Below are 25,935 nucleotides of genomic sequence, written 5' to 3' on the forward strand. Positions count from 1 at the left end.
AAACGCAGCAACAGCACCACTCAACTTGCCACACGAGTGGGACGACGTTTGAAACCCGCTGTGTTCATTTGAAGCAACGCAAAAGCCATGACTTATTCCTCCAAGACRGGGAAGGGAGGACGAGGACTCCAAACAATATGAGGTAACACCCACCAAYCCCAGGCTAATGATTCCTGCGAATTAGCCATGATCTCTGTCGCTATTTAGACCAGGCACTGTTTGCAAATGAAYGGTCAAGAGCGTTGCTTCAAATGATTTTTTTTTAAATTCAATTTRGCATCACAAATCAGCATTTGCCTGAGGCACATGCCAGCAAGAACCAATATTTCAATTAATAGTCAAGTAGTGCACACAGGTTTCTGAGCAAAGAGGTGTGGGGTTTTTTATTTGTTAGTTTGTTTTTAATGTTAACATTATYTTGCTCTCTTTTTTTTTTCCCCCAGAATAACTAGAATTAGAAAAAGGTCGAGCAAAAAATGACTGCATGAGACACAAAGACCAAAAGAACATCAGTTGATGGCTGATCTTCAAGGTTTCTGTAAACTCATCAACAGTTCCCTTAGCTTTCAACCTTTTATCATGTAGGGCATTCAGAAGAGATGTAAACAGCAGGTCTTGATAAAAATCAAAGACAGGGGATGAAGGAAGCCTATAAGAAATCAAACAAAGAACGGTGCAAGAAATTATTAGAAAACGAATGGGGTCAAGAGCACTGCAAATAGCTTCTAAAAATGTAATATCAAAAGCCTTTCTTGTAGATGGAAAAAGAGTAGGCCCGGGGCAGAAGAATTCAAGGAATAAAGTAGATCCTATAGAGAGCTTCTTTAAACTTTTCTGACTGTGGGAAGCCTTGAACGCTCCAGAAATAGAAAGCTGGGGATGACACAAGGGCAGGTGTCTACAAGGAAGAGCCACGTGCATTGCAAAGGCTGTGGGGCCAGTCCCGAAGAGCTGACTGATGTGTGGATGGAAGCCCCCCTGGCTGCWGCACCCTCGCTGGCGCACACAGGCCGCTGAGCTCGGGGGCTTGGCCACCTCCCTGCACGCGCTGCTGGCCCCTGCTTGTTTGGGTCCCATCGCCCCATAAAGCTCCTGGTTGTGCAGACCCACCAGAAATACCTATTACAAGATCAGAGCATGAAAAAGAGCAATAAAAATAAATGAAGGACGAGAGCAAGGTGTGAAGAAACCAGAGGCTTTGCACAGCTTGGTGTCTGGCACGCTGAACAATACTGAACAAGCCACCAGCGCCATCAGCGTGACAGCTCCTRAACGGGAGGGCACATCAGCATATCAGGTCTTGAACTTAACACTTAGATCTGAACGGCCACGTGGGGCTCTAATGAAAATAAATGAAGACACATTGATGCCGTCACCTGACCAGATCCTACTGCACCATCAGAGGAGCTCTGGCTTTGTCCACTTTGCAGGTTAACACTGAAGCACAATCTGGAACCGTGTGAGAAACAGGCTAGCAGCAAGAGATGGGCTCATCCTGCCCAATGGCACAAAATCTGACCTTCTCTAACATTTCTGCTTTTTATTCCAGATGGAAGCTGAAGCACAAATAAACTAAGCAAATAAATAAGCAGAGAACTACTTTTTCACTCCCCAAAGGAGATTTGAGGATAAGGCAGGACCTGGCTGCTGTCTTATCTGATGGCTTCACTCATTGCTATTTATGAACCTCCTAATTTTAAATAATGACTGCAAGTATAAAGTTAAGTATATCCCATACAGCAATGCTGTGTTATTTACTGATTTCTTAAAATGGCATTCCTGAGGGCTGCATACTAATCAACAGAAATTTGTGCTTGCAAGCTTCGGGAGTACACGGAGTGGAGATTTACAGTATTCTCCCCATCTTATTAAATCTGCCTTTTTCTGATTATCTGATAAAATTTTGTTTTTCTCTTTCCTGCCACAGATCACCCCTAGCGTTCTATAAGGACCATAGTCTTCAGCACTTCAATTTCTAGGATCAATGGCATCTGTCGAGTGAGCGCAGAGATTGCCAGGGCAGATAGGAAGCTTCAGATACTCCACTGAGAAGGGCAAGTACCAAAGGGGGGCAGAAAATGAATAAGATGCATTCTCTGCATGTAAAGGGAGCTTAGATCAAGCAAATGAGACTCTGAAAATGCAATTATAACACTCATTATATTTTTTATACTTTTAATTATTTGTTGAATAGAAACTAGATTAAAATCTGCCAGCCATCCTAGTATGAAAAACTGGGAACCGTTTTTATTTTGCAGGTGGCCCTTATCCTAGAGGACYAAATCCAAAGGAAGTGGATTAACTCCGTTATTATAAATGCACTGTAGCCTTCTGCAGTTGCTTCAGCACATGGTCACTAGTATTACAGGACAGGGCTGATCAGACAGTGTGTATTTTATACCTCGCAGCCTTTATTCACTTGATTTTGCAAATAAACCAGGTCTGTTGTAAAACCGTTTCCCTCCCTTGCTTATTTTTCAGATCTGGTATATGGTTGCTTTGGAAGACTGACGTGATTCTTTGCACTAAGCTCAGCGTATGGCGCTGACCTCTCTTGTTACAGAAAAAACATAATTTAGTCTTAGATGTAACGTAAACAGGATCATTATGTTTGGAGAGCGTTCCAAAGCCTGCGATTCGGGCAAGCTGTGACACATAAATAATGTAAGACCCTTTTCTCTCGCCAAATGACTCCAGTCCAGCACGGACTCAGGAGGATGGAGGCCCAAATTTATACGGCCCTCACAAAATTCAATCTATTCCTGCTTTGCCGACTGAATTACGGATCAGCCCCCACCCTTTGCTGCTAGCACCGACCCACGCGCTCGCACCCTTCGCCGGGGCAGGCAGGGGGGAACCCATTTGTGGATATGGCTGCTCTTTGTTCCAAAGATACCAAAAGGGAAGGGAATCGCAGCTCATCCAAACAGCCCTGTGTTTTCTTTCAGATGGAAGCAAGGCAGAAAATGGGGCTTTTCCCCCCGCTTGGCCCCTTGGCCTTTGAACCCCAACCTCCTAAAGCRTTCGGCACCTCATTTCATCTCTCCTGGCTGCGCTGGCGCCGCGCTGGAGAAGGGGAAACCCAAAATAACACTAATCTGGGGACTTCATCAATTTTTCATGAATTTTCATTTAGGCCCGAGCCCCCTCTTACAGCGGTCGATAGATCAAAGCTGCTGTCAGGGCTTCAGCACCTGGGGCCGTCACTGCTGCTCTCYGCGGGGCGGCCGCTGCGCGGGCTGGCGCGGCCGCCCCGCGGGGACCCACGAGCTCCTCCCGCTCCCAGCACCCGACACCCAAACCTCTCCAGGGGGCGGCAGCAAACGCGCCCCCACGTCCCCACCGCAGAGCTCCACGGCAGGGGGTCACCCCTGTCACACACTGTGATTTCGTGTCTACTCCTAAGCATAAAGGCAGGTTCAGAGAAGGACAAGCCACTTCACACCCAGCTCCTTTCGTAAGATCCTTCCAAGAAAATGTGAGCGTGGTGAAATCTGTAATAATCCCAACCTTTGTCTGCCTTCACTAAATAAAAAGGAGGCCTTTAAAATCTGTAACAAGTTTAAATATTTTAGCTGTTTTAAAAATAGAATGTTTAATTCTTATAATTGTGAAACAAACAAAAAAAACCCCAAAATTTGCCACATGCACACAGTAGAAGAGATGATTCATTGCCAACATCAGAATTATTTCTTCTTTTTGTGGAAACTTTACTAATAATAACAAAACAAAAAAAAWTGCTGCTTAAGGAAGGATGTTGTTTAAGCAATTTCCCAAATCACATTCCCTCAGAGCCAGTGACTTTGAGCAATTTATCTAAGGACGTAATTCATCACAAACAAACCTCTGCTTTGATCAAACTCCCCTTTGACAGTGCTCACGTGACTGTGCTCTGAATAGCCACGCATTTAAAAATATACTTAAATACCTCGGGTGAACTGACACCTGAATTCATCACGCTTGGGCAAGGTGTTAACCGCTGTTAGATCAATAAGTGTTTAGGGAGTTCAGCAACTTGCAAAGAATCGCTCATCAAGCAAAGGGCAAAACGATTGCCTTCCAAATGGGCTCCTCTTCATGCTCTGACTCACTGCAACGCCCCTGCTGACTTCCCTTCTCTCTTCTATGTTTACCCATAAATCTGAACACATTAAAAGGTTTGCAATGACAGTGCTTCTGTGTGGCAGATTAAAAAAAAAATGAATCAAAACCGAGGGAAGAATGAACCACAATTAGCGGGCAAGGACTATCACCCAAACGTGTAAGCATGGCCATTCTGAACAGCAGACACATAAAACCAATATGTATTTGTTCATGAATCATTCCCGACTTGCAAATGCACATTACCAGGGACAGACAATTTAAYAAGCAAAGTAAAACAATTACTGGTTCTTGCACTGAAACAGCAGACTCAAGCATTTCAAGCCTGGAAAAAGCAGCAGCTCCTCTCCAACGGCACAATTTGAGGCCACCTCCAGTCRGACAGTAACCCAAAACCCTGTTGTCAGCCAAGAAGAGGCACCCTTTTCCTCGGGTGATGAGCGCAGCACAGCTTGGCTTTATGGAAGGAGCAGCTTTCAGCAGTGCTACCGAGAGCAGGAGCTGGAGGCCACGGCAGGAGGCCAGCCCGGCTCCCCAACACAGGGCTGCAAGGCCACAAGGGAGCAAGGCTGCAGGGTCCCAGGGCCGCAGGGCTGCCAGGCCGCCAGGCCACAAGGCCCCAGGGCCGCAGGGCCCGGCGGCCTCCAGCCTGGGCTGGGGGAGGCGAAGGGCAGCCCCCGSGGGGGCTGACAACAAGGGGCTCTCGGCGATAACTCATCTCCCCAGGGTGCCAACGGACTCGAGCTGCCCTTCCCGCCCTCTCCTGCCCAGACGTGCTGACCTTAAGACGAGTGGTTGAAAGCTGCAAAACAGACACTCTCCAGAAGTCACTYGGAAGCTTAAGTTTTAGATACAGAAGTGGAGAAAGGGGAAAGACTCAAAACCAAGGAGAGCTGAGCACTTTTGCTTTCATCCTCCAGGCAATGTTGTCAGTGAGATGCTCCAAGTGATTCCATTTACACATATCCATCACTATATTCATCCTAGACTGCCAGTCTTTAAGACCAACAAGTGTAAAACTAGCAGAATATCTAAAAGAAAGTAAATATTTATACTGTTTATTTCTTGACCATTTTCCTTTGGTGAAGACCTTCCTGCAATCACAGCCATGGTTCACAGTCCAAGGAAAGACAAAGCAGCATTTGAGTTGGAGTGGAGCAGGAATGCCTGCTATAGAACCGCAGTTTAGCTGCAAATTCAGCCGGTTAAACTTCAAAGCTATGAAAACAGCAAAACAATCTGGTGTCAGGTGCATGCTGCTATAGCAAAACCTGTGGTTATCATTTCAGATCTCAGGTTTCAAGTTCTACAATCCTGCTTTAAAAATACTTCTGACAATGAAGCCTGGTTTTATTATTTTTATAGTGTTCTGTTATCTCACCCGCAGTTCAGGCACGACCTGCCACCAGCTGCAGAGGTTAAACCCAACTCCAGAAACTGGGAATGCTGTAACAAGAGCCTCATATCGGACACCGAAGTAGGGATCAGTGAAAACTGATGAAATACAGAGCACCTTTGTATTTCAAAATACCCAGTTTAATCTGATTACTCAAGGCATATCTTATAGTAGCCTCTGAACACAGACAGGAAATGTYTTAATTTCAACAGGACTGCAAGAAAATAGAGATCTCAAAATTTTTATGCCTCTCTCACATGTTCTCAACAGACGGCTTAAAACTCACATGTGCAAATCTAGAAACACTGCAACAAATGGATCTAGAGACATGTTCACCCTTCTTAAATTTGCCTTCTTCTTGATTTCCAAATGTTTGCCCAATCTAATTAACATTCTTCGATGACTTTGTGGATTGTATAAATGCATATTGGTGGTTTGGGTGTCAAAAGAAACGTTTTTTTTTGTTTGTTTGTTTTTTGGAAACAGTTCTGAATTTAGGTTATGAGAAGCAAGAGGCAGTGAACAAGACTTTTCTACTTAATTCTGTCACCATTTAAATTTTTAAGGAGGGGCATTTTCTGCAATCTCAGAAAAGACTGAAACTCCTGTATTACATAATGTTAGCTATAAAAGACCGTGGACTTGCAGTAAGAAACTYGTGGAGAAGATTATTTTTTTCTAAAGAAACTGAATGAATATTCYTCCTAATGTGTAAACTAAATGATGTTTTGTGTTGGAAGTCCTGTGTAATTCAAACATACGTTTGGCAATAGCTTCACTAAAACAAAGAACTCCATGAGGAAAATTGAAGTCCCAAAAAGAGAACAGCATCTRTAAAACTTAACACACATTTACCTGAAGATACACAGCTATTCACAGTTAAGATTGATCAAATTKAGCATTTTTCTTTAACCTGTAAAACTAAGGCATAAGGTACAACAGTCCTGCATCTCAAGTATGACGGGTCCATTTCAAATGTGAATAAAATGAATGTCTCTGCTAACGCTGTCAGAAGCGGAGCGTGCACCCTGCGTGGTCTCTGAAGCRCCGTGACAACTCCTCTGCTAAGAACAAGGGAACTGATAAAGAGTTGGACTGCTGTGGACGACATGAGAAATGGCCCACAGTTTCACCTGCCATTCAGSTAATAAATGAAGCCAGCACTGAGTTTCTGATAGCGGAGCATACTGAAGGTGTGGGGGTTTCCAGCAGTACAGAATATGAGTCACCAAGAAGCTGCCTGTTCCTGCTCAAGTAACAGATGACTAGATAAAGAGAAACAGACAGTGCACCTTACATAAAATGATAGTTATTTTTCCACATTAGCTTCAGTATAACCAACTTTAGTCATAATTTAAAAATTAGATTACTCTTTAAAGGAAGATTAGCCTTTGTCCATGCTTGTGCCACTCATCATTATACAGTGGCCAGAATCCTGCCTCACGTATAAATCACCTCCTCCGTACGGTCACTGCCACTGAATAAACGCACSTAGAAATTACTTGACTAAGAGCGATAGTTAACGACAAAACACCGCACTTATCTCCATTTATTATCCCGCAGCCTGCTGAGCGCGCGCAAGCGCCRGAGGAGAGCACCACAGCAGCTGCAAAGCTCCGCTCGGCGCCAACCACACGAGAGTTTACTCACATGCCACCTCCAGCGAGGCGTTGCGGCTCACGGCTTCGCCGAGGTAGTTCCTCGCCACGCACACGTAGCTCCCTTCGTCGGGTTTGCTCCTGCGCCCGTGCACGATGCGCAGGAAGAAGAGGGAGCCGCTGGGCAGCAGCATGCGGTGCGAGCGCGGGTCATCCTTGTCGGTCTCCACGCGCTCRCCGTCCTTGTACCACTCGATGGTGGGCGTGGGGCGCCCCTCCGCCTTGCAGTTCAGCGTCGTGGGCTCTCCTTTAGACACGATCACGTCCGAGGGGTGCTCCACAATGCGCGGCGGAAAGTCCTCCTGGCGAAGGCGGGATCCTAAAGGAAGAGGCAAAGGGGGAAGAGTGGAGAAATTTAGTTTTGCTTTTATTTCACAGCATCCTCTCCTAAGTTAGCCTCTGCTGACACAGGGAAAGTTTTCCAAGAAGAAAACGGAACCCCAAAGCCTTCACGTACGTGGCACCTATCATTTTGCTTGGATCAATCACAGAGGCTGTGCCAGAGACTTTGACAGTTGAAGGTCTGAGCCTGGACTGTGGAAACACCCCCCCGACCGAGGCATGGAGAGATGCACACCACGTGCAGACTGCACTTAGAGCAGGATCTATCACACACACACACACACACACACACAGAGGCATGACACCAGGGCTTTTCCCTAAGCCAGTAATCCTTCTATTTACGTCTGCTTCTAGATCCCTCTGCCCCCTTCCAGATTCCACTCACAGCTGCTGCCCCCTCATCCTTTCACATGCCAGGCTTGACAGACGGACATCTCCAAAAGCTCTGTGTGTCGGGCCACCGGCTGGGTAACGCTCCTTCACTGCTTTTAAGTAAGTTTTATACCCCTATAAAGGGATAGGCTCTTTATACCAACAGCCTAGGTATGGAAGTAGGAGGTGTGGCAATGAACATGACAAGCAAAATGCAACCCCTTAGTGCCCTCCTTGAAACCTGACAACACACGTGCACACCTTGAAAGCTGACAACTATCCTTTCCTCCATAAATTTCTAGTAAAACAGCGTATGTCAACTGCACTTTAAAGCTTTCCAGTGAATCGCATGCATGTGCACACACATACCAACCCAATGTACGTGCACACACACCCAAAAGTGCACCGCGGACTTCCAGGTCTCAGAAAAGATCCTTGGTCCATTCCCCTTCTTCTTTCTTTTGTATTCCTCAGTTTCTTCACTTTGCTTTTTAGCACTCATCATCTTTTCCCCACAAATGCACTTTCTAACCTATCRGCAGCATTCCTAGATTCCTGCCAACACAGTATCATAATCCTGATTACACGGTCACTACGAGTTGATTTAGCCTCCAGACTTGTACATAATCCATCACAACAGGAATCTGGGAAACTTGGCTTCTCCCTCAACACACTGCAGAGGCTCAATTTGACTGCAATATGCCTTGGAAGGAAAGTTGTTACATATTTTTTTCCATATAAAGACTACCAAAAAATAAGTAATGAATCCTACCATCATTGTAAAGTAATACTTCCTTTCAAATACTCACCAGAAAACTTTTTTATCATTTTACAGTACCAATAAGCAATATATTCAAGAACAGCATCAAAACTACTAGGTCTGGGTAATACTGACGTTTGTACAATACTAATTTTGTGCCTTGCTCTCTACCACTCAGCACAGCCACTTAGACCCACTGTTTTGCTGACCCTCCTGCATTTCCTCCCCACTCCATTTCCCCATCCCAAGGCACTAAAACTGGAGATTGAACAACAKCCTCCAGCCTCCTGCAACACAGCCACTGAAGTCCTGAAATAAAGAAGTGCCAAAGGAGCGATGCCCTACAGGAATCTGGGAACCTAGGAAAAGCCAGGAATATGGTAGGAATGTGCTGGAAGGGAAAGGGTCTCAGTGTCACATTTCCCTTGCTGCCTGCACCATTTTCATCAGGAAACGTCAGAGCATTGCAAATCTCGCCCAAGCTTTTGTACCAAAAATGCAGTAATACCACAGTACTTCCTAAATACCACAATACTTTTCTGGATAAAGAGTTCATTCTGTTTCACATTCGCTATTCTTCCTGTTACATCTATTCAGAGGCACACTGTAACAACAGGGTAAGAAACTGCAAGAACAGCATCATGCAATGGAATCATGAAGTCTGGCACTTCTGACTTCAGTTTTAGCCATCCAGACATGACCCCAACTGCAGCCCATCAACTTCCTTCAACTCTCACTCTTGAAAACACTGGCTGCATGTTAAGAAATGCCTTCTACAAGTGCCAGGAAGAACACCGCCAAAGTTGAGGTGTTTCTGAAGCTTCAGCAGGACTTATTCAGGATCTAGTGGAGTAACGGATATGATTATGCTGCCATAAAGCAGCTATCAGAAAGTTTCAGAAGTACCAGAAAGCTCCRTGCAAATCCATAGTAGGAACAAGTATTTCTTGTGGCCAAACACTTGTTAAGAACCAGCAAGCACAGAGCGCTACAGACTCCCCGCTTCCACRCTGAGTACCAGTAGCTCCTCCTGGAAGATGCTCCAATTTGGAACCACGCTCACGCAGAGCCAAAAGCCCAATTCATCCCTCTTTCCTGGCAGAGGGAGCCACCCATGTGCCTGAAAGTGTTTTGTGAACAGTTAAGGTTCAATCCTTCTACTGTGGCCCTTCTTTTCCCTCCCCAGAGATGCTCTCAAAAATGCAGCCCAACTCAGAAGAAACAGAAGTACCATTAGCTGCACGAGCTGATCCTACTCAACACTTTAGCGGAGTGTGAGAGGAGCCACGACGTGTCTACCACGACAAGYTCCTTCACTAAAACAGGCAGGTTGTGCTGTACGTTGGACAGTCGCTGCAGCTGAGCACAGACAAAAGCATCTCACCTACTCGCCCTGCTTTACCAAAGACCTCAGTGCGGCCTTCCTCACAAGTCTCTTCAGGATTAAGCCAAGGGAGGAGGCAGCATCTGTGGGGCAGCTTCTAGCAATCATTCGTATTCTTAAAGAAAATACTGCTCAGAGACAGCTGCAGGCTGATGCAAACTGCACTAGCCCAGTGGCCGCTACTGGAACCAAGAAATGAAACTGGCCAAGGTTCTCATCCAATAATTCATTAGTAGGTAGGGGCAATTCACAAGTTTGATAGACCTCAGTTCACAAACCAGAACTACTGCCATGCAGCAGAAGACAATTAGTGCATACTCTTAAATGATTATTTTATCCCGTATGTTCGTATGTCACCTTGCCACATCTTATAATTTTCTCACTATTTTCCCCAAGATAAACAAAAAAAGTTTACTGTTTATTGTTTGCTGTTATTCACATTCACCTTCTGTGCTACTGTTGACCTCTACAAGTCTACAAGCGCTTAGCTAAAAATACAGAAACAAAACAAAAAAAATCACAATAAATCTGTGTAAAAATCATTCTTTATTTAATCCAAAGAGTGACTAGAAACTGAATTTCAGGGAAACATTTTTCATGAAAATGCTGTCATTGGCTAAATGGTTCTGAATGTAAAGAATAATAAAGAATAAAATATTAAATCAGCAAGTCTAACTTTTATTATATTCCGCATCTACTGGCAGATACTAGTATTCTGTTTAAAGATAAGGCAGAATGGGATCCACGGTACAGTTCATAAAGAACCTATTTGAAATTCCTAACAGAGCCGAACATAAAGTTAGAGCCTGTAGCTAACAAGGGAAAGCCAAAACACGGCACAATACCCTGCAGAAAAGCCTTCATTCCCACAAAGCAGAGCCCAGGGCCTACTGGTAACCGCCAACCTGCTAGACGTTGACCAAGGGGAAACGAGGCAGTTCTCGTAACAGTAACAGGAGACCTTACAGCTTTGTGAATGGGGCAGTTCGTGTGACTTCACAGGTTTGTGAAGGGGATAGTTCATGTGACTTCACAGATTTGTGAACGGGGTAGTTCTTGTGATTTCGCAGCCTTGTGAAGGAGGCAGTTCCTGTGACTTGGCAGCTTTGTGAACAGGGTAGTTCCTGTGACTTGGCCACGTTGTGAACGCGGTAGTTCTCGTGACTTGGCAGCCTTGTGAAGGAGGCAGTTCTTGTGACTTCACAGAATCATAAAATCACAGAACGCTTAAGGTTGGAAGGGACCTCAGAGATCATCTAGACCAACCCCGCCCTGCACACACACAGGGTCACCCAGAGCACGTGGCACAGGGCTGCATCCAAGCGGGTTTTAAAGATCTCCAGAGAAGGAAGCCTCCACAGCCTCTCTGGGCAGCCTGTTCCAGGGCTCTGTCACCCTCACTGTCAAGAAATGTGTGACAGATTTGTGAACAGGGTAGTTCGTGTAGTTTGGCAGCCCTATGAAGGAGGCAGTTGGTGCAACATGGCAGCCGTGCGAGGCGCGGCCGTTGGCGCTGCCGCCGTTGGCTCCCTGGTGCAGCCGTTGGCGYGGGCGGGGCCGGGCGGGACACGCGCGGCCGCTCCCTGTGTGGGGCTGGAACCGGGCGCCGCCGCCTCTGCCACGCGCTCGCCGCCCCTTTTGCTCCCCTTCCCGCCACGGGAGCTTTTGTACTTAGTGCTTCCTCGTCGAAGGAGCGGAACAAAAGGAAAAATGAGCAAAATGGGTAAAAGGAAGAAAAATAATCTGGAATGCACATTGGACTCTGCCTCGCAGAAGATGCTCTTCAAAAGCCCTCTTGTAATGGTATAAAAACGGTGTAAGTGCCCGCACAACATCCTGCTAGACTCTACTTCACACGCGCCAGACAAGAAAGCCCCTGAGAAGCACCTTCGAAACTGCTCTTCTGAAAAGCGCAGTAGAAGAGTCACTCCTTGCCTGCTCCGAGGACAAGAATCACTCCATCAGYGCCCGGATGCACTCACACTTCCTCACATGAGCTCCAAATCTTGCGGATTTGCCATAAGATGCTCCAACTTCAAATCGAGGTTGTTCTGAAACCCAGTGTGCCACAGAGCTACTCRCTCACTCAAAGAGCTACACACCTGCCCTCACTGCATCTAAGCAGAACATGCAATGGTATTTCTACTTATTGACATGGTGTCCAAGTAATCCTCAAAATTAATGAATGCAAGATTTTTTTTTCCTCCAGGAATCAGAGCAATAGACTTGCTACAGAAACACAACAGCAAGTAGAGAAGGAAACGAAAATAGAGCGTTAATATTCTACCTATGCTGGGAGCAAGGAAGCTGCTCCACTCCAGCTCCACAAAGGCACTAGTCACGGACACTGTGGGGGTGTCTGTGGGCACCTCTGCCTCCACAGGAGAGGTATCCAGCTATCCACATACCACTGCTGCGCTGCAGGCGAGACGGAGCGGGAAGACCACATTTCACCCACTGCCCTTCACCCCAGGTTAGCTTCACCCCATGACCAAACTGTGATTTTCTCTGCCAAGCTGCTGCTGCAAATGAGCAGCTCCAAAGCCACCGGTCGGCCTCATAGAAAAAGCAGCAGCACAAACTCTTCCCTCAGAATATTCATTCAATTCTAAAACATGTTACTGGGCCAATCGCAGCTACCACTAAGGCTCAGAATATACTCCAGAAAGAGCCGTGGCTTCATTATAAACTCTGAGCCATTTAAAAGAAAAAACAGCTTAAATGTTCACTTTGCATGATGGTATTTCACAATGTTGATCTTAGAACTGCATTCATGAGCTTCTTTCCTTCCAACTTCATCTCTTCCTGTATCACCACCTTTTACCAGCGATTCCTGCCATTTGATACATCATTTATTTATCCTGTACCTCTTTTCCTGCTTTCTATGCACCTGACTCCCTATGCACAGAAATCTCTCAAGGCCACTGCTCCTTCTAATAAACATTTGCCAAAGAGTCAAGTGTTTTATTTATGATTTCAAAGATATAGCTTTAATATATTTTGATTAAAAATATGCTGGAGGAAGCTRAGACTAGATTTTTAACAATGAACAAGCATGCATTTAGCAATACACATACCAGAAATGGCCACAGCCAGCATTTGGTCCCCCTACTCTTCTCATGCTTTTGCTAACAGATCTGGGATATAACCACAAAACACAGAAGTCGCCTCAAGCAGCACACAAATACTGACAAAGACCCAAATCAAAAGATAAAACAAATATATTGMGCACAAGGAGTTTTTAAATACGAGTGGATGTACTGCTTTGGATAGGTACACTGGAACATTCACTTCAATAATTCAGACAGGTCAGGCTTAAAAGAGAGGGTTACATATGTAGTTCAGAAAGGCTAGAGCTGGAACTTCAGCTGAGGACATAGTTCCTAATTTAGGCTTTGCTACAGAACAACAGTCAAATAAAGAGACATCAGCGCAAAGCAGTCACACTGCCATTTGAAAACTCTTAAGTGTGCTCCAAGGGAAAGCAATCAATACTGTGTCTGAGAGATTATTAGCCTGTTTTGTGCATTTGACAGCATTCCAAACGCATTCCTTACTAGAGTTTTGCCAATGGTGCGGGTCCTTGCTCAGGCTCAGCAAACGGCTTCTTTACTTAGAGAAATWATTCTTTATTCTTTTATTTGGAGAAGCAGCAAAAGTGTAACAGAAAACGTACCCAGCAGCACAAAGTAGTAGGCAAGGGAAGAAAAAGGGCTGAATGTATTTTATTTTACTTAGAGGACTGCTTTAAAGACACATTTTCATGTCAAATTCTATTCTATAATCTTGGTTTCTTCTGATATCACTAAATAAGAAAAAAAATGAAATTAAGGTATTAAAATCACAACTGAAAGAAGAATGTGATTTGAGGACATATTGGGTGGTTACAACAGCCTACGCAGAATCTTTCCTCACAATTTCCACCCCCTACCCCGACACCGACCCTAACACTGCTGTTTGAGATAACATTAGCCGGAAAAAAAGATGCTCTTGCACCTACTTAGTTAAACGTGTTGACAGGCAGTCACAGTCGCTGCTCATTGTCTTGCCCTTTTGTGTGCCTTGTTCTACTTGAAAAGTACTTCCAGGAGACACTCATTATACACATCTGTTAGATATAATAAATAAGTACCTCGCCTTCACTACCCTCGTAAGTGCAGAATTGACTGAATGGAAGCAGAGATCTCAAACAGAGATCCAGTCAGTCACATCCCAGTTCGAACAAAAGATAACGTACAGAAAAATCGAGATAATGAGAAAACTGAAGCGGAGCGCAGGCCGAGGCGCCGGCTGACTCCCCGAGCTGCATTCCGCGGGGCAAAGCGGCACCGTAGCACTCCTGCACTTCCCAGGCCTGCACTTTGCAATCCCAAGGATGTGGGAAGGCAGCTGGGAAGAGACACAGGTGGTTCAGCTGGACCAGGCTACAGGAGGCTGTGTCCGGAGGGAGCCGCGTGAGCTCCACAAGGCCCTTGGAAAGCTTCTCCTGCAGCAAAATTCACCCATCCAGCAGCACACCCAAGACGTGGAGCTGCAGGGAAGCTGTCCTTCCCACCGAGCACGTTTTTCCAGGATGGAAGGGCGGAGAACACTGACAAGGTGCATCCATAGCTGCTGTCATCAGAAGCACGTGACTGAACCTTACTGCAGGTGTGATTTTATTAAGTTTCTGCTGGATAAAACTGTGACCTTGCCAAGTGAGGTGTAATCAGCCCTAACGGTAAAGGAAAATGCTGCAAACATGCTTTGCTTTTCTTTCTTTTTCTTTTTAATAAAGATGCAGACAATAATCCAATATCACAATAGAAGCATCCTCTTCACCGTATGAACTGATTTGCAGCGAAACATCCCAAAGCTGTTATGTAGACTCGAAGGAAATTTATTTTAATTGATGTCTCTTCAAAACCTTTCTTCCTCCTGCACCATCATACACACGCTGTATTCCACAGCAGGAAAAACCCACCGGCATCACAGGCCAAAAACGAGAAGAGCAGAAAAACAGCTCCGTGTGTTTAGGGAATCAGTTCCCAACAGTGTAAACTGCATTCGGATTCCGAGGCTTGCGAACCGAGTGTTTCTCACACCATCTGCAATAACAGAGGCCGCCTCCCTTCTTTTCCACGTGGCACTTCACTCCCACCTCCTTTCCTAGCGGCCAGACCAGGGACAGGCTCCTTGGGCTCTTCCAGCTTCCAGCCCAGGCTGCCTTGGCTTGGCAGGAGCCTCCGGCAGAGTCTGCAGGCTGCTGCCAGCTCCTTAGGGCACCTGCTCCCGCGAGGGGCTGAATGGGGAGGAGCTGCTGAGAGCATCGGGTGCTGCCCCCAAACCGCCACACAGACTCCTCGTGGCCAAATAGGTCATTTTTCTCAAGATGAAAAGTGATGTTTTAGGTACAAGCCATGGCTACAATGAGAAAGTTACATCAGTTTGTTCGCATCAACACAGTCTGGTTCAGAGTCAGTTGAGAAGTCGAATATCCACCACAGGCCTGCTCTTCAGGAGYATACACGAGGCAGTTATTTACTTAACTCAAACAAACGCTTATACACACACACAAAATTAAAACACAACATTAACACATTTTGGCGCTGGAAATTAACTATTTCCCTTAAGGTGTGGTTTTCATGAATGTTCACCRGCTTTGCACTGTGAGCAAAAATGAAAACAGCAGGGCGAGAAAAGGAACATTTCCCACTATGAAAAGGTGTTTGTGTGTATGTGCCTGTGTGTGTATGCTGTGTTTAGAGACATACACACACGCACCCCCCCAGGTGCCTTCCAGAGGTCCCCTCCAGTCTAAATTACCTATAAATGAACAAACTAAATTCTATATTTTACACACGGACATGGAGTAAAAGAAAAAAGGAGAGAGCATTCAAGGCAGCTCGGGTTTTCCCACCCTTCCATGCAGTAGAGCTGCAGCACCACASCTCTGCGCAGGGATCCGCAGGGCTGCGCCGGGATCCAGCAAGGCCCAGGCCAAGGCCCAGGCCAAGCACCTGCCCAACTCCTTGCTCCTCCTCGGCACAGGAAGGAAACCAGCAGGCACCGTCGGACCCCACGGGAACTTCCTCACCCAAGAACRAAGGTGCTGTCACGGCGCTGCAAAACCAGCGATGTCTCCTTAGCCGCTGGGCAAAGGGATGCTCCCAACCTCCCCGCAATCCCTCACACCCAACTGGCCTTTGGTATATAAAATATAAAACAYTTTGTATTTTGAGGCAGAAGGACTGATAACCACAGGTTCCTGCAAGAGCCACAAGACAAGTAGCTCAGCATCAGATGAGGACACTGCGGTCAAAACGTATCAGTGAAACCAGAGTGACTTCATGGCTAGTAACAGGCTGCACAAACGCTGASATTATTTCTAAAGAGCCTGTGATCTGATTAAATACTTAACATCTCTCCCAAAAGTCCCTTCAACAAACTTTTAACCAAGTTGATCTGGTTCTTAAATATGTAGGCACTTGAATACTTTCACACACAAACCCAACTTCCAGGTATCACAACATTAGATACAAGAATGAAGCTTACTGCCTGTATCTTAGATCTGATTAGTGACTGATCCTCTCTCTACAAACACAGACAAGACCGATTTTAACAGCTTCTTCTTAGATAAACTTGACAATACATAAAGCTACTTCAGCCAAGGAAACTTACTTTCTCGACTTTATCCCTAATCTTTACAATCACAAAAGAACAGCAGGGTCACTAACACATTTTTCATATCCTAAATTTTGAAAATGAAAAAGCTGGGATATCTCACAGCTCAACAAAAAGCCATTTTCCCGGGACAGGAAAATGACAAACACAGCCCTCAACATTTAGGATAGCACAAGCTTTGCTGATGGAAAGCAATAGAGTTTGATCCACACACATTTCAAGCAAGCTATCCTTACATATTCCAACTTCAGAAAAACAAGAAGAAACAAACAACCTCCCCCCCACACACACACACTTAATTCAACAGATGTAAACAATTAACACATCTCACATAGCACAGGAACAAGATCTATGGCTCCCCAAGCACTATGGACCAGTGAGAACACCAGACAACACTTAAGGAAATCACCATAATTTCACCCAGCTGAAACAGTCCTGAAATAAATATTATGGGGGAAGCTGGGGGATTCCCACTGTGACCATTCCAGGCATTTAACTCTAGTGTTGTAAATCATTCCCTGTGGCCAGTGCTGTCCTCCAGGGACACTGGCAACAAAGGCTCCTCGCCTTGCTCCTCTTGACCGCACCGTGGGAGACATCTAAGGAATTCAAAGTGGCCATCCCTTATGTAACACTTGGCCCAAGCATCTTAGAAAAATAACCCTTTGAAAAGATATAAATAACTATCAGCTGATCAATATTTATTCAGCAGCAAGGCTGAAAACAAAATTGAAAATAATATGACCAGACTGACCAGACTTCAGAAGCTCAGTGTGCCTGTCAAACGGTTTCTCTTTCGAAGTTTCAAATAGGTTAGAAAAATTTTGTCACAAATGTCTAACTTATATGAAAACACAGCTTACATTCAGCCAAAAGAACTTCTAATCTTTTTTTTAATACTCATATTAAAAGACTACTACTTTGTAACGCTCCTTAAGAGCAGAATATTTCTAGAGCTGGCATAAACTTCCTCACAACTGCTATTTTGCTATTTATGTCCCATTACAAAATCAGGTAAATAAGAACAAGACTTCTGGGACACCTGCAAATGCTGCCCTTCACTTCTTGCTGCTGTGCGTTTCAGGGACTCACTCATATGTCCTGATTAAAAAAGAAGAAAAAAAAAAGTCACACTAGTACTTTACGGCATTGCAAACACACTTGTCTATACACTTACCTACTTATTTGTTTTTAAAAGTTATAAAAAGTTTACTGCAAATAGCATGTACTGCAATCAAACCACCTAAAAGCCCAAAACTTTTCATGGCAATCACGCTGATATCTGAGAAAACCACAGCAGCTCCTTTTCTGACTAGAGGGGAATTATCATCATTTTAATCAGTAGGAACTCAACACATTATTCACAAAAAAATTTGCTTGTGCGTAAACATCTTGTTACCACAACCCCAATTCCCCTTAATACGTTTAGAGCACAACTCAAGCCACTTGTGATTTTACTCTCATAAATTCCCTTTGCTTGAAAGATTGTGCATATTGGAAGTTGAAAACAAGTTTCCTGGGATAACCCAGTGCGCCCTTGCCTTGCCTTCTGTCTCTATGTGTGCTGCAGAAATACCCTTTTTGCTTCATTATTTCAGCCAGTCTCCTCGCTCCCGCCGCACCTGCCGGATGGCTTATTTCTCTGCATGGTACCAGAAGCAGTTCATGGAGTCGGCAGGGTGGGAGTCTGCGGGATGGGGGGCGAGGGAGGCCCTGCGGCGCCTGTGGCTGTGGGGTCAGAGGCAGCGCCTGCAGCCCGGGCCCACATCGGCGCTTGTGGGCCTGGCGGCAGCGTGGGCCTCCTCGCCACCTCCTCGCCTCGCTTCTTAGCCCTTGCTGGCGTTTTCCTTAGCTCTCCCGTTTCACTTATCCRCACTCAAAGTCAGCACGAGCCCAAGCGTCCCGCTTTGTGCTTCAGAAGGAAGGCACCAGGCGAGCGGCTCAACTCGCGCTGCTCTTAGGGACGCACGGGGCCCAATGCGGACTCAGCCCCACACACACACGCGGACTCAGCCCCACCGTGGTGAAGGACAGCCCCGGCGAATGTCCCTCAGCGGAGCAGCACTTCGCAGCGCCCTCCTGCAGCGCGAGTCCACCTCCCGTGCGTTAACCAAAGGAGGAGTTYGTGCGCGGGCCAAAATCACACAAAATCACTTCTAGGTCAGCCCCACGGGTCACGRAACAAAGCCGAAATAGAGAAAGCAGATGGCACCATCTCAGGTTGGAACTGTTAACTGASTTTTCATCATCGTTTTCCGTAAATACAACACATGCTGTCTGGAAAAGCTAATAAAAGGAAGTCTCATCTCTAACACATTTCACCGTATTGCAGTCAGGTAAAGGAAGCTAGTCACGTAATCAAACATCCAGTTTTAKGTTATTTTCTTTGTTTAGAACTAAAAATTCAGGTTCTTGGGAGGCAGTTATTTTATACTTTAGAGTATACCTTCTAGTCACTTCCTTTCACTCAATAGGATTTATCTATTAAACAGATTATGGTGTTTAAATATACACACATTTTTGCATACACGTTATTTATATGAAATATACACAAGCATTACTGTATATATACATACCTGTACACCCACACTCTAGCAATGTGCATATTTTTAATATATACTGATARCTCAGACACAATAGAAGATTCTTCCACAAAAGTATCATTCAGTGAATCTACTTCCTGCAGAGCCAGTGTGTGAAATGCAAGATTTCTTCTAAAATTCTCTGACTTCTTAGGTGCAACCAGTGGAACAGCAACATATACCTATCAGTTTTTAGGGGTTTTTTTTGGTTAACTAAAGGTCGCCAGATGCCACCACAGTGAGCTGTCTGGGTGAAGAAGGATCAAAGTTTCCCTGGGATATAGGGCAACCAGTCAAATATTTATGGAAAAACAGGAAGACAAGTTTATGGCTCACACCACACACTTGCTAATGTGAAGCCTTGCATTTGCCAACACTTGCACTGTATGTGAATGGCTCAGTACAATCTTCCCACATCATACATGCAAGAAAGACAACTGTTTTGTAGTTTTACTAAAAAAATCTATTTCTTTACCTTGTTTTTATATCTAGAATATTGTAGCTACGAAAGACTCATTTTCTTCACATATTGTATTATTATTCCTCTCCCTAAATACCTCACTAAAAAACTCAGTTACAGTTTCATGTTACTTTTCAGAGTTACAGCAAATATTCACCTTTTCAATTACAACTCAGACAGAAGAAATGCATTTGTAAAGGCAACGGTGCTGTCACCAACCAGCTCTGCAGGCCTGAGGACAAGACAACCTGGCATCAGAAGTGCCAGGTAGAGCATTTTTCTTTCACACGGCACAACTTTTTCCAACAAGGGTTTTGTGCACACACACACAAACACACATCTGCCCTCATATGTTCCTTGCTTTCCCCCTCACAGATGATCTGCCTCTCACCATTAATGTCATAGCCCTAGCTTGGCCGTAAAACAAAATGCTGATCAACTGCATAAAGCAGAATATATATAGTACCTTATCAAAGCTGTGAGAAGGGGGCTTATTACTGGTAGCTAGGAATTCATGGGCTTTAGTGATCAAGACAGGACTTGAAATAACTATGCTGGATTTATGAAGAGAAATTTATCGCAAAACAAAATCCAATAAATTTCATTTATGCCAAAAGCTGCTGCAAGCTTGTAGAAAATGACAAGGTCCAGGGTAACGGTGACCTCTAACTAGTTCCTCTACAGAGTGACTTCCATTTCCCAGCAAAATAACAAATCCTCAAGCAGCAAGGGGCTAGGGGTGAGATTTTTCCCTCTGTAAGTAACTTAATGAATGAAGTACTAATTAACATTATGGCATTGATAAATGGGGAGAGAGATTAGGGATGTACTCGATATTGAGGCCTTCCCAGATGGACCGTCAAAGCCACATTAATTCCTATCTCATTGGAGCATCTGCTTCTCCCATAATCCACTGCCCCTTGGTACAAACAACACAAACTGTTGTGACTCAATTCGATTTATATCAATCTAATTTCTTTTAATCCAATTTGTATTCCAATCTACTACCTTCTAATCACTTAAATCTTCACCCTCCATCTGGTGAATTCTCTCCCAGAATTAAGGGAGCAGATGCCTCCGCAATTGTCCTCCGCGGGCCGGCTAATCGGGGTGGCGCAGGGGCCTGCGGAGCGCGCGGGAGGGCTGCGTGACTCGCGGCGCGGCCGCCCCATTACGGCACCGCCATGCAGCGGGGCCATCTTCCCTGGCATTAATTGGCTCATTTGCATAACACTGCCAGGAGAAGAGGCCCGCAAAACAAAAGCTGAGGGTGAGGAGCCCCAGGAAGGCCACAGAACCACAGAATGGGCTCGTGGATGGTGAGGAGCTCCGGGAAGGTCACAGAATGGCCCATCAGCTCTGGTGTGGCCACGGCGCCTGGAAGCATCTCCTGTTGGTGGCTACAAACAGGGCACGGGCTCACGGCAAGATACAGAAACCTCCCTGGGCAATGCTGGGCTGCAGGAGCTCCGGCATCGCTGCCGGACAGCAGGAGGACGACACAAAGACCTTGAGGAAAAAGCAGGACGCCAAGGAAGTCAGAGAGCACACGGCTTTGTCAGACTCTAAAGCTTCAGCAAGAGTTCGCTCGCTCTCTGGTGAAGTACGTTTTAAGCAGATATAACTACCCAGGCCAAAACAGGCATACTTTGTGACCAAGGGCATTTGTAGCTCTTTGGGTTTCCTCAAAACTTTGCCCAGGAGAGCAAGGAAAATGGGCTATCCAGCGCATCAGGAGCAGGCACAAGAAGAAGAACCAAGTACGAAGCTAACGCCTCCCAAGCCCAGCACGGTCAGCAGCTCTGACACCAGCAAAATTAACAGGCCCTCTTTTGGTTGCCTCATGAAGAATAAAACGTTGTTCTTGATSAATGCTATGGAATCTCCATACCGTTGAGGGCAGTTTCAGTAAGAAGTGAAYACCAGAACAGCGCTATGTACATGACCACTAACTGCCAAAGCCAACAAGACACGAAGTAATTTCAAGTGTATAATCCCGAATCCAGGGAGGACAGCAGGGAAAATATTAAATGTGTATTAAACATTGTTTGGGAAACTAAGACCCACAACAGCACTTAAAAATAACATGGAAAGCAGAAGAAAAACAGGCTGGGGGACACGTGCACACAGCAGCATCTGTACATCACACAGGCAGGGAGAGCAGGTAGGGGGAAGAACTTGTCCCTGTCACTTACTCAGCACATTGCACCATGTGCTGAACCCTGCTTGGTGCCCAACCATTTATGCCAGATCAGCTGTTAAGCAACAGTCTCCTCACTCCCCGAGGGAGGAGCGACTGCCCTCTCACCATTACGGCTTCTGCACAGAATACTTGGCCTCCCATTTGTCAGAAGAATATAAATCACAGGAACATGGGAGGTTCAGCCTCCGGCCTTCATCTTATGGAAACACTCGTGCCATCCGTATTTTCAGGAGCTGGAGAAGAGTTTCTTAAAATGATGGTAACGTGCCTGGAGTTCGCTACCACCTCTCCCCACTTCCCATCTACCCCCGACGAAGCGCTGCTGTTTTTCACAGGCTCGCAGAGCAGCGTGGCCGCGTGCTGGCYGTGCTGGGCTGAGGAGGAGGAGGAGGAGGGGGYCGCCCTTCCTCCCCTCCCACAAGCTGTCAAGTCCTTCTGCGCACCCCCCAGCCCCGGCTCCACACGCTCCTCCGTGCGCCTGCCATGACAGGTGGTCCACATTTCCACTTGGAAAATCTGGCCACCCTATGTTTGCAACACCTCCCCGCTTAGCATCATCTGTGATTTTAATTAGCACGCAGTTTACCCACTCATTCAGATTATTAACGAAGATGTTAAACAAGACACAGCCCAAATAGAAAGATCCCCGTGGCAAACCAATTGATGCCTTCCTTTAAATCAGTTTATTGCCATCTATCGTAGTCCTTTATTTACAGCCCCTGGCCAATTGTTCATCTTCATGTTCACAGCCAAGGCAGTTGGCTGTTTTTTTTCCCCAGCTAAAAGGATGGGCTATACTGCGTACAGCAGAATTACACTTAACTTTGCCCATCCCAGTGAACGTCCCCGTTCTCACCCACTGCACATGGTAACCCCGCTGTGCTACCGCCCTGGTCTATCAAGCTCTCGCTTCCGCTGCTCCGCCTGCCCCTCCTCAGCCGCACACCCGGCGCCGCTGCCAAGTGCCAGCCAGGGACTCCGGCAGCGCCAGCCGAGAGCGTCGCCAGCGCCACGAGCCAGGCCCAGGCAGCGGGAATCTGCCAGGAGGTGACAGAATCATTAGGAAAAGAACAAGATGGGGATTGATTTAATGCATTTAACAGTTTTCCAAATCGGGCTTGAAATGAGGGATTAGCAGCAGTTGGGGCCATGCAAGGAGGACATAGACAGGGGAAAAAAAAAAACTGTTTTTATTAATTAAAATTGATGCAAAAGAGCAATACCCTGCATCCTTCAATTAGGGCATTTCACTTTTTTATTCATTAAGTAAAACTACAATGCAATGACAGTATATCACTGCTTACAGGTCCTAAAGTTAAAACACATTTTAATACACTACATTTTAACTCAGTTTTATAAATAAGAAGCCATATCACACTTAGGGAAAAGATAAGCAAGAATATTCACCTTAACAGTATATGTTCACTAAAAAAATATCTTGACAGGACTGTCCATACGAGGGAAATGCCAAGAGCTTAAGAARACAGTATGGATCATATCCCTCTGTATACCTCTCTATCTATATATGTATATATATGTATTTATTAAAAAAAGCATTTGCTTTTAGAAACACCCGGAGACACTTTTATGAAACAAATCCAAACTGGTGTTCAAAACTTTAAGCAGCACTTTCTTTCCTTCACACCTTACCTTAATATCAGGAGCAGCAGCTTCACATCTGAACGTGCATACAGATGCCACCCTTCACCTCTCTAAAATAGGTGGTCGCACACACACCAAGTGATGCAAACTGCCTCTGAGGCTGTCTGTCCTGCTTCTTTTCTTTTCRCTCTTCCTGAGGAGCTGCTCAAATTCTCCAAAATCTACCTCGGAACAGCTCTGCTGGACACGGGTGCCCTTGGAGACCCTGTTTGTCTGTCCAAGGTAGCAGGCGGGACACCTCTGGAGCCTGTCCTGACCACACTGCAGCCTAACCAGGAGGCCCTAACCCACGCTTGCCTCTCAGGCATGAAACCGGTGAAGGAAACCWTGGGAAAAGACCAACAGATTTCTTCCCATAATCAGTGTCACCTTTAATCAACTTAGAGTGTAAACAACCTAAACAGAGGTTAAAATAGACTCGAGCTTCTAAATTTAGTTTACACTAAAGGAAAACAGAAGCTTAGCTCTTGAAAGGAGGTCCACGAGCCTTGCTAAGAGACCAGCAACAGCCTCTCTCACCTCTCAGCGGCTTCTAAACACAAGTGTCATAACCTGCTACCATACTATATGCTGTATGGAGAGGTGAATATGAACGTTATTTGCTTGAAGGGCACATTTTAAATAATACAACAATAAATAAAAACCTGGGAGACAGGAGAAAACACAGCACTATAAGAACATCCCCCCCTCAAAAAGAAAGTAGTATCCTTAATCTTCAATTCCAGTTTGTTCCTGTAATCCTCAAACCAGTTTGTTTACAGAAAGCTCTACCCTAAGTATCCCTGCTTCACTGCGCAACAGTAATAATTCCATCCAGATTTTATGCAGTAGAATTTAACTTCATAATAAAAAGCACCTGCAAACTCTCAGCTGAACACAGTAAGAGCATCTTTCCCATTACCCATGCAGCTCTACACAGTGGAAAGCACCTGACTGCAGACTTACTCATGACCTCTATTTATCAGTGAATAGAACAGCACAGGAATGTGTTTAATTCTAATTTGACCTGAGCACTCAAAAAAATAGTAATTACTAAGTATTTCCTAAGTTCAAGGACATAAAGATAAGAGTATATTCCTAAACATATTCCCTCCTGAATAGCCCTTTCCCCTCATTTGGGGTTTAAATGGTGATCTCAGTGCAGCTGTCAAAGAAACCTGTAGATGTAGGATATTCAGTGCAGAGTGGATGCCAGTTCCGAAAGGATTCATACATCCTAGCATCGTTTTTAAATTCAACAGGACTAGGATGAACCAGTAGCACAAGTCTCCCCAGTGATTCCACAAGGAACCTAAGTAACATCCTTGGATAAGACACCTAATTTTCCACATCCTGTCTTAGAGCGAATGAACCTATTYCTTACAACTAGCAAGTCGGAAGAACATTTATTTTTTCTTTCCGATGACCCACTGCTGCCTATTTTCAAAACTGGAGCACCTGGTTTGCCTGAAAACTGCAGCAAGCATCCCTAACTTCCATTCCACATGTGAAGATCATTAAACAGTTTGTGGTTTGGGAAAAAACGAAGTGCAGGCTGCCAGACTGGTGAGCTCCGCCGTCCTCTCAGGGCTCTGCCCTCTCCCAAGCCCGGTAGACACTGCTCACAGGCACTGGAGGACGTGGATGCCACAGCAGCTCAGCCCTCTAAACTAAGGAATCAGTTGGTGTGATGTGTGATGCAGAGCTTGGAGAAACGTGACAGAAGTGTGTGCAGGTGGCTCAGGACACCTGGGCAGGGTATAAAGATAAAAAAAGGGGGTCAAGTTATTACCTGGAATGTGCCCATGGTGCGCAACCATCTTTTAAATGTTTTTATAATATTGCCTGTATTGATTTAATCATCTTTGTGCTCTGGATTTATTCAGCACACTATGAAGAACCACCTCAAAGGTTCTGAGCTGGGAAAACAGGTCTTGTTCCTTACACTCAATTCAAGGCCACAAGGCCACAAGGGAGGAAGCCTTTCAGGATGAGTTCTAAGTCAGTTTAAATTAAGTGCCTTGTTTTGTATGGAAAAGGAAACCTCTGTCACCAGAATGTCTTCAGCACAGGAACATTTTCACTTACAAGTCTGTATTTGGAACAAATAATATGAACACCGTAAAAATGGAATTTGACTTTTAAATTAAATTGAGTAAAATACCCATGTGTACATGACAGGCGACACACTGATTCTTTTGCCTTGAAGCCTGTAGTGGCTCGTACACAGACAAAGGCAAAAGGGAAAGGAGATAAAACACTCGGATGCAAGTATTGGTCACTCTCACTGAAAATGTGTCCTTCTAGACCTGCAAGTCTAGACTCTCGCTCCAAGCCAAGTGTTTACTGTGAAGCAGGTGTGGAGGACAGGGC

At 45.4% G+C, this 25,935-nt stretch overlaps 1 protein-coding gene across 1 annotated transcript in view; it reads right to left on the reverse strand.

Annotated features, from left to right (window-relative positions):
• Window positions 1-25,935, reverse strand: part of LOC112957885 (roundabout homolog 2-like) — an 809,913-nt gene that overhangs the window by 190,372 nt on the left and 593,606 nt on the right. Inside the window, exon 2 of the mRNA XM_026051648.1 lies at window positions 7,148-7,474. Within this exon, the coding sequence (XP_025907433.1) occupies window positions 7,148-7,474 (327 nt within the window). The remainder of the gene's footprint in view (window positions 1-7,147; window positions 7,475-25,935) is intronic.

This window comes from Nothoprocta perdicaria, unplaced genomic scaffold (genome assembly GCF_003342845.1).
Source record: "Nothoprocta perdicaria isolate Ctin4 unplaced genomic scaffold, notPer1 scaffold_78, whole genome shotgun sequence".
Lineage (NCBI taxonomy): Eukaryota > Metazoa > Chordata > Aves > Tinamiformes > Tinamidae > Nothoprocta > Nothoprocta perdicaria.